We start from the raw sequence: 10,365 nt of genomic DNA on the forward strand, positions 1-10,365 counted from the left end.
CCTGTCATATTCGCATGCGACCACGTAAAACAATCAATATTAAATTTAAGAAATTCTATAAATCCTGACCTTAGCTCGGGGTTTAATCCTGTCCCCAAGTGGAACTTCCTCTCTAAGAACTTCTCGAACAATGGGACTTGTTCGAGTTCTTCCATTGTGGATTTGATTGCGTTCGTTTCTTCTGGTACTTGGAAATACCTTGGTACTTGATAGGATTCCGACGGCTCCTCCCCTTTGTCAACTTTGTTTGGCTCGGGAGCAGGCGTCAGTTCCTGTAACTGCTAAACCGAGATCATATTCATCTCCCTTGCCGCCGGTTGATCTACTCTTATTTGTTTAATTCCTTCTAGAGTTGGGAATTTCAAATGTTGATGGTATGTTAATGGCACAACCTTCATCTTGTGTAGCCATGGTCTTCCAGGAATAATGTTGTAGCCCATGTCGTCATCTACTACTCCAAACAAGTTCGTCTTCATGACCCCTTTAGCGTTTGTGGGCAGCAGGATCTCCCCTTGGGTTGTCACACTTGCTAAGTTGAACTCGGCGAGGAGTTTTTGGCTGGAACGATGCTTCCGGTTAGCTAGTCTTGTTCTAGCACTCTCCATTGGATAATATTGGCTGAAATCCCTGAGTCTACCAAAACACGTTTAATTTTTAAAATCTAAAACATTAAGAGAAATTACCAGGGTATCATTGTGCGGTAGTAGGAGTCCATTGGCGTCCTCCTCCTTGAAGGTGATATTGTCCTCGGCCACTTCCCGGAGTCTTTTGCTATGGGTCACCGATACCTTTGTCTTTTTTGCTACTTAAAAGGTTACACCATTAATCTCATTCCCTATGAAATCATGTTGATCATTAGACGAGGAGGATCTTCTCCCGTCTTTGAGGGCTCCGCATTATCCCGGTTGTGGCCATAGTTATTTTTAGCCCGGTCGCTTAAGAACTCTGTAAGATGGCTGTTTTTCAGCAATGTCGGCAGTTCCTAGTCCAGTGGCTGTTAGTCCCTTGATATTCACACCATAGATTAGGATCCCTTTGACTGGGATCGGATCTCATCGGCCTCGGAAACCGTGCTTCCTTAATATTCCTCATCGCCAATACCAGTTCCGCTACATCGACATTAAAATTATACTCGGATAATCTGGGATAGGTGGAATCCTGGGAGCCCGATATCTATCATGTAATGATCTTTTATTCCGATCATGGTCTACTCTCCTAACGGTGGCGAATCTGTCCGCCTATCGAAAACCTTTGTCGCGTCCTTCGGCCCTTTTGTAGGGAAAAAAACGGCCTTTAAAAGACTGTCGATCTGTGTCGAATTCATCCTTCAACCTTTCCTTATTTTTCTCTCGGTCCCGACCCTTGGTTGACACCGGGAAACTGAGCTAGTCATCCTTTATTCTTATCTTTGATTCATAGCAGTTGTGGACATCAACCCATGTTGTTGCCTGGAACTCGAGCAGACTTTCTTTTAGTTTCTGAGAAGCGTCAGAGCTCCTCTGGTTCAGCCCCTTAGTAAATACCTCAGCTGCCCATTCATCTAGCACGACCGGTAGCAGCATCCTTTCTTTATGAAATATGGTCACGAACTCACGCAGGAATTCAGACTCTCCTTGCGCAATTCTGAATATATCGGCCTTTTGGGCATGTACCTTCTTGGCCCCAGCACAGGCCTTGATAAAAGAATCTGCGAGCATATAAAAAGAATCTATTGAGTTCTCGGGTAGATATGAATACCATGTCAAGCCCCCCTTTGTGAGGATCTCCCCGAACTTCTTCAACAAGACTGACTCAATCTCGTGCAGAGCTAAGTTGTTTCCTTTCATCATCATTGTGTAGGTGGTGATGATCCTGAGGATCCAAAGTCCCATCATATTTTGGCACGTCTGGCATTTTGAATTGCTTCAGGATTAACTCTGATGCCGTGGTCAGTTTTAATGGCAACTGGGTGTATTTCTTTGAGTCCGGTCCTTTCAACACTAGCGGTGCGCCTGGGATTTGGTCCATTCGGGTGTTTATTTCCCTTATAAACCGCATGAGTTCGGTTTTAAAGGGGTCATTCCCATTATTGTTACCAGATTCACTGCCGTTTCCCATGGCCCCATCGAAGTCGACCTCACCCCTAGGGGTGTTGTTATCAACCCTTTGTGTTGTTTGGTTTGCGAGAGTACCGGGAATTACTGGGCCTCTACCATTCGCATTTTTGGAAGAACCCGACAACGCTTGCCTCAACTTTGTCATAGACTGATATTTTCGAGGGAGATGACCCATAATAACCTTTTGTTGTTCCCATAATTCTCATTGTTTCCGCAACGTACTTGTCTTCAGCATCATCAGGAGTTGCCTCCCCAACGTGTCGTGGATATTGCCTGACATGGATCGGCATAGCTACATCCTCCTCGTTGCAGATATCACTAATCAAATCTTCGTGTTGAGGCTGATTTCCTTGGGCCTCAATGTTTTGCTAAGAAACAAAGAATTAAATGGATTAGTAATAGATGAAAGGATCAACTCAATTACATAACTATCTAAGCCCCACAATGGGCACCAAAATATTTTCCTGTAAAACAATACAGTTGAATTTGTAACGTGGTTTATAGACTGGAGAATCGATTTGATCCCCAAAATAATAAATAAATTAAATAAAATGCAAGTCTTAGCATTGAAATCGAGATAAACTAGCAAATAGCTTGGTTTCGGGAGCAGAGCTTCCGAAGACAGTAATAAGAATAGACTGGAAATAAAATATTATTGAGCTTAGAATAATGTGTAGCATAAGTTTGTCAGAAAATTCGTGTCCCTTACAATGGCTGTTGAAGTAACTATTTATAGCTTCACCTAGGGAACAAGGTCCAAAGATCAAGCCCCTCTTACATGACAATTATGGGGGCCATTGATGAATGTGTAACGACGGGCTATGAATGCCAAAATTCACTATAACGGATTGTGTATTTAATACTGAAGAATATTCTTCATTGAATATTATTGAGTGGCAAACATTCATTTGTCTTCATTAGCAATATTCCCTTCGGGATCTTCTTGGTGCCAACCGAAGCTGCTGTCCCAGGTATTAGTTTCTACTTGCCTCTCTTTCTATTTGTCTCTAGTTCCACGTGTCTCTCTATTATCTGAGCATTTAATACGAACCGATTTTACCCTATACAGTTATTTTCATAAATATGCTGAAAATTAGGTCAAATATACTAGAGATTTTATCTCAAAATTACAAGAATTACGGAGTGATACACATATATAATTGAAGGTCTATGAGTCTAGTTTCCAACGCACCAAACCGTTCGTCGATACGACATTGGAGTAGAGAGATATTCTCGTTTTCGTGAGACTGCGCAAGCATGCTCTCTAAGGGACCCACTTAGGAGGTTGAGATATAATGATATATATGTGACGCCTAAAGCCCATTTTAAAGCATTATTTTTCATTCTCTTCAGACCCTAGATACCTAAAAACTTTCTCTCAAAGTTCCCTCATGATCCAAGACCCAAACCAAGGGCAAACAACACAAATCAAGTGTCGGGAATCCCTTGGCGCTAGTGAGTTTCTTATTCTTCTTGTGGTTGCTGATTTTGGTATGGTTCCAGCTCGTGTGGGGAGTTTTTTTAAAGTGGTTTAAGTTCTGTAAAATACTCTCCCAAGATTTTCATATCACCCCTAGGTGATTTCAAGTCTTCCAAAGTGATTCTAGTGCCGAGAAACCCGAATTGATTTCTAGTTTCGCTTCCTTGTTCTTGTGGTTGCATTGGAAGGATATTTCGTGGTGAAGTAAGTTCACATTAGAGTTGTTCTATATGTTTAAAGGTAAGGAAACTCTTACTCTACATGTATTTAAGCTTATCCATGTTACGGCTAAGTCGTTGAAGCTAGAATTTGTGAGATATCGATTGAAAGGCTTGTTAATAATGTTATTGATTGTTGGACTGTTTGGGAGGTGTTATTGCAGCATTTTATGGCTGGAAAATTTATGGAATAACCTAAGTATATTGTATTGTTATTATCAATATTATTCTAAATATAAATAAGAGGGAAAGGGTTCAAAATATAGTGTTATTAGACATGAACCGAGCTTGCTACTCAACGTGTTATTGTGCTGGTTGTGTTCCATATAGCTACTGGTTGTTACTTGGGTTGTTTGGTGACTTTTAGTAACTTATGGGATGTAGTACAAACAAGGGAGGGGCTGTCCGTTTTCCTATAGAATATTGGTTTTGACATATGAGAGTTACACCGTTTATGTGATGACGACGAAGTTGGTTTACTCATTTGAGACGTAAGAACATCATATTGAGCTTGGTTGATGATTGGAGAAAAGATTGCAAAGGTATGTTAAGGCACTTCCTTCTTTCTTTCGGCATAATATAAAGTGAAATAAATGTAAACGATACGATATTTCATAACGGATCTATTCCTAACAACTAAGGTTGTCCACGTTGTTCTTTCCTTATAAAGTTATTCTAAGCATGTGTGTATGATCCTTGAATTCTATTGAGGTCCATATTGATGGTATGGATGTCCTTAATGTTTATCGAAGGTGCAATGACCCTATGTCACTCCGAAAGATTTATAACGTGATTGCAAGAGTCCAGCATATATATATATATTACTCTACCAAGACTCGCTATAGCCGGCCGGGTATGACACCTACTGTGCAACCAATGATCACTTGGGTTTTTCCAAGCTCCACGTGACCGGGTGCGATTCTACCGAGCCTTATGATGGCTGAGTACATTTTTACCAAGCCTATTACGGCCGGGTATGATATGATGATGATTCCCATAGAGGCGTATGTTTTAAAAAGTTTATGTATATATATATGTATCATGCATTTCATGTCAGTAGCCCTCAGAGGCACGCAGATGCTACAGGTTGTATCTTCTCTATCTCTCTTTACATTACTGTTCTTATTTATGCTTTTATGCCTTACATACTCGGTACATTATTCGTACTGACGTATCTTTTGCCTGGGGATGTTGTGTTTCAATGTTTCATGCCCGCAAGTCTCGATAGACAGGTTGACAGTCTTCCTAGTAGGCTATCAGCTCAGCGGAAGGTATTGGCGCACTCCACTTGCTCCGGAGTTTCCTATTTGGTCAGTATGCTTTGGACATGTATTGATTGGTATGGCAGGGACCTGTCTCGACCTTTATGATGTTTATGTACTCTTAGACTCTTGTAGACAGATGTCATATATATGGATACTTGTATGGCCTCGTCGGCCTATGTTTTGAGTGTAGAAATGATCATGTCGGCCTTATAGGCCCGTATGTCACATGTATAAGCTTTTATTTCATGTTAGGTCATCCCACATCGAGTAATCCCTTATGTTTTATTCTGGTTATCTCATGACAGCCTTTCCAGCTCATTTACCTATAATAGTACGACAAGAAAGATATGTTATGTTGGTACTCGATTGAGTAAGGCACCGGGTGCCCATCGCGACCCTTCAGTTTGGATCGTGACAGTGAAAACAGTCAAAAAATCAGTTAAAGTGGACCAGAAGAAGTATATATTTTGCAACATATTGTGTGTGTCGTCGGTATAATCCACTTTGTGTTATTTGCTTTTTCCTCTATTTTCACGAATTCAGTTCTAGAAAATAAATGAATTAAAAGATTAGCCCGACTCAAAAGGTAATCGCCTGAAAGCAAGGGAATCCATTTTGCCCTGATATGTTTGATATTCATATTGGACTTGACTAAATTCTAATTCATGCATGAAAATCTCACGTTAGGGATAAAACGCTCCCTAACAAATGCGACTTCTTACACAAAACTCAAATTCAAGATCCTGGTTAAGAATAAAAGAATACTTACTGTATACGGTAAAATATGCTATGCTAAGTGGCCGGTTAAGAGAGTGACACATGGAACCTAAGGCGGGGGATAGTTTGAACCGAAGGCAATTATCCTGTTTGTCACCAGAAAGAATAACACTTGTAAAGATGCAATAAATATTCTCCGCCCGATAGCATTCAATGGAGAATATTCCATGACAATTAGCGCACTACCCGTTACAGAGAATTTGTCATTTATCAATGGCCATCATAATTGACATTAAAGAAGAGCACGATCATAGGACCTTGTTCCCTCGGCCCAGCTATAAATAGTGAGATCTGTTATCATTGTAAAGGACACGACTTTTTTGATAAACTTACGCTATAATCAATTAAAATCTTTATACAATTTTATCTTCTTGTTCCTTGATTTCATCACTGTTGTACCCGAAAGCTTTGCTCTTGGAGTTACTATTTTTCTTGATTTTATCTTCATTTCAAGGATAAGTATTGCGCATTTCTTTAATTATTTTATTATTTCATGATCGAATTAATTCACTTGTATAGAAATCACATATAAATTCAATTGTACCGTTTTACGGGTAAACAGTTTGGCGCCCACCGTGGGGGCCTAGACAGTCGTGTAATTAAGTTGATCCTTGCCTCTTTTACTAACATGTTTTGATTATTTGTCTTAGCAAAAAATCACAAGAAATGGAAGATAATGGTGTTAACAACACACACAATCTTGAGGCTTAAGGAGACCAGCCTCATCACGAGGATTCAATCAGTGACACCCACAATGAGGGGAACGATGCCAAACTATTCCACGACAGGAAGTACCCAGGACATGTTCAGGAGGCGACTCCTGATGATGCTGAAGAGGAGCATGTTGTCGATGCAGTAAGGGTCCTACAAGAGCAACAAGCGATCGATCTAGGTCGCCTCATAGGGCGGGATAATTTTATGACGGAGTTAAAGCAAGCATTATGGGGGGCTTCCAATAATGCATATAGACGAGGTCCAATTCCTCCCGGCGCTCCCACAAATCAAACAACGTAGAAGGTCAACAAAAGCACCCCGAGGGGAGAAGTTGGCTCCGATAGGGCTGGAAGGAGTGGATCCGGCCCCAACATCGAGAATGATCCCTTAAAGAGCGAGCTCTTACCATTTATGAGAGAAGTGAACGCCCGCATGGACCAAATCTCGGGCGCACAACCGGTGCTGAAAGGACCGGACTCAAAGAAGTATAGTCAGTTTCCGTACAAACCAAGCGCGACACCAGAATTAATCCCGAAGCAGTTTAAAATGCCCGACGTGCCGAAGTATGATGGAACTTCAGACCCTCAGGAGCGTAGTACCACCTATACAATGGTGGTGAAGGGGAATGATTTAGCTCCACACAAGATTGAATCTATTTTGCTGAAGAAATTTGGAGAGACTCTCACGTGAGGAGCCTTGACGTGGTATTCGCTATTACCCGAGAATTCCATAGATTCCTTTGAGATGCTCGAAGACTCTTTTATTAAGGCTCATGTCGGGAACAAAAAGGTGCAGGCCTGAAAGGCTGACATATTCAGAATTGTACAAGGAGAATCTGAGTTGCTGCGGGAGTTCGTCACCCGGTTCCAAAAGGAGAGGATATTTCTCTCGGCTATTCCGGATGAATGGGCAGCTGAAGCATTCACCAAGGGTTTGAATCTGAAAAGTTTAGACGCTTCCTGGAAACCAAAGGAAAGCTTTCTTGAGTTCTAAGCGATGACTTGGGCGGATGTCCACAATCAGTACGAGTCAAAGATAAGGATCGAAGATGATCAGGTTAGCTTCCCGTTGTCGGCAAAAGGATGGGAGAAGAATAAAGAAAAATCAAAAGACAATTTCAACACAGATAGGCGGTCTTCGAGGGGCGGTTGTTTTCCCTACAAATGGGCCGAAGGACGCGACAGAGGTTTCTGGTCGGCAGACAGGTTTGTTACCGACAGAAGAACTGATTGCGGTCGGAACAACAGATCATTGCAAGATAAAGAAAGGTCAGGTACGTGGGATTATTCCTACCCCAGGCTATCAAAATACAATTTCAATGTCAATGTATTGGAATTGACATCAGCTCTGAGAAATATCAAAGAAGCGCAGTTCCCAAAGCCGATGTGGTCTGATCCCATCCATAGGGATCCCAACTTGTGGTGTGAGTACCACGGGACGAATGGCCACCGGACTGGGGACTGCCGACATCTGCGGGAAGAAGTGGCGTTACTATTGAAGAATGGGCATCTCATAGAATTCTTAAGTGATCGGGCCAAGAACAACTACGGTCGCAACAAGGATAACGTGGAACCCTCGAAAGTAGGAGAAGAACCCCCGCGCCAGACGATCAATATGATCTTCGGGGGGAACGAGAATAACGGGGTCACCTTCTCGGCAGCAAAAAAGATGAATGTATCAATAACCCATAGCAAGAGACTCCGGGAAGTTGCTGAAGACGACATCACTTTCACGGAGGAGGACGCAGATGGATTGTTGCTACCGCATAACGACGCATTGGTAATTTCCTTAAATGTACTAAACTTTAAAATCAAATGTGTAGTGGATCCAGGAAGTTCGGCCAATATCATACAATGGGGAGTATTGGAGCAAGCCAAACTCAACGGAAGCATCATTCTGGCCATAAAACTCCTTGCCAGATTTAACCTCGCAAAGGTGACAACCCGGCGAGAGATCTTGTTTCCCACGAATGCCGAAGGAGTGATGAAGGCGACTATTTTTGAAGTGGTGGATGGTGATATGAGATATAATATTATTCTGGGAAGACCATGGTTGCACGAGATGAGAGTTCTACCATCGACGTATCATCAGTTGTTGAGATTCTCAACGCCCAAAGGAATTAAATAGATAAGGGGTGACCAACCAGCGGCAAGGGAGATGAATACGATTTCGGTCTCCAGTAGCAAAGGGAAGGAGCACGTGACATAGCAAGTATAGAAACCGGTGCTCGCTCCCGAATCGAATGAAGTTAGCCAGGGGGAAGAAGCGTCGAAATCTTATCACGTGCCGAGGTATTTCTAGGTACCAGAAGAGATGGATGCAACAAAATAAACAACGAAAGAGCTCGAGCAAGTTACGTTGTTTGAAAAGTTCTTAGAAAGGAAATTCCACTTGCAGACAGGATTTCTCCTCGAGCTCAAGCCTGGATTTATTGAATTTCTTAAATATAATGTCGATTTTTTGCGTGGTCGCATGTGGATATGAAAGGTATCCTAACGGAGGTGGCCGTACACAAGCTAACTTTGGATCCCAACATCCCTCTGGTAAGACAAAATAAACGCCCTATTGCGGAGGCTAGGAATAAATTCGTCAAAGAAGAGGTAATTCGCCTACTTGATATCGGTTCAATCCGGGAGGTAAAGTATCCAGATTGGCTAGATAATGTAGTAGTAGTTCCTAAGAAGAACAATAAATTTTGCATGTATTTAGATTATAAGGACTTGAATAAGGTATGCCTAAAATACTCGTTCCCACTGCCAAACATCGATCAAATGATTGATGTGGTGGTTGGGCACGATTTAATGAGTGTCCTCGATACTTATTCCAGGTACAACCAAATTAAGATGAACCCAGAGGATCAGGAAAAGACTTCGTTCATAACGATTTCGGCACATACTGCTATAATGTGATGCCCTTCGGGTTGAAGAACGTCGGAGCCACTTATCAGCGGCTGGTAAATAAGATGTTTGAAAAACAAATAGGAAAAACTATGGAAGTTTATATAGACGATATTCTCCTTAAGTATTTGAACGCAGGTGATCACCTTAACAATATGAAAGAAACTTTTGACATCCTAAGGAAGCATAACATGAAGCTTAACCCCGAGAAGTGCGCGTTCGGGGTCAGCTCCGATAAGTTCCTGGGATTTCTGGTATCACAAAGGGGGATTGAGGTAAACCCTGATAAGATCAAGGCCATCAAAGACATCTCGGACTAACTGTCAAGCGTGAAAGAAGTCCAAAGGCTTACGGGGAGATTGGCCGCTTTGAGCAGGTTCATTTCCCGGTCATCAGAGAAATGCCACCATTTCTTCGCGCTGCTCAAAAAGAAAAACAACTTCAAATGGACCCCGGAATGCCAGTAGGCTTTGAAAGATTTGAAAAGGTACTTGTCAAGCCCACTGTTACTTTCAAAATCGAAGGAAGGTGAAACACTGTTGGTCTACCTCGCAGTCTCGGAAGTAGCGGTAAGTGAAGTTTTAGTCTGTGAGGATGAAGGTACGCAATCTCCCATTTATTAAGTTAGTAAAAATTTAATGGGAGCAGAAACTCGCTGCCCCCATTTGGAGAAGCTGGCCTTAGCTCTCGTAGTCGTCGCTCGAAAGCTGAGGCCTTACTTCCAATGTCACCTGATAGCTGTGGTGACCATATTTCCCCTGCGGAACATCCTTCACAAACCTGAACTCTTGTGTAGGTTTGCCAAATGGGCCGTTGAAATGAGTGAATTCGACATAGAATATAAACCAAGGTCTGCGATTAAGTCATAAGTTTTGGCTGACTTTGTGGCCGATTTCAGTCCGAGATTGCTGCCTCTAG

At 42.1% G+C, this 10,365-nt stretch overlaps 1 protein-coding gene across 1 annotated transcript; it reads left to right on the top strand.

Moving 5' to 3' along the window:
- Window positions 1-7,546: 7,546 nt before the first annotated feature.
- On the top strand, window positions 7,547-8,677 carry LOC138906292 (uncharacterized). The gene has a single exon (XM_070194826.1). It carries the CDS (start codon window positions 7,547-7,549, stop codon window positions 8,675-8,677), a length of 1,131 nt encoding a protein of 376 aa, XP_070050927.1.
- Window positions 8,678-10,365: the final 1,688 nt, after the last annotated feature.

The sequence above is a fragment of the Nicotiana tomentosiformis genome, chromosome 2 (assembly GCF_000390325.3).
Source record: "Nicotiana tomentosiformis chromosome 2, ASM39032v3, whole genome shotgun sequence".
Taxonomy (NCBI): Eukaryota; Viridiplantae; Streptophyta; class Magnoliopsida; order Solanales; family Solanaceae; genus Nicotiana; species Nicotiana tomentosiformis.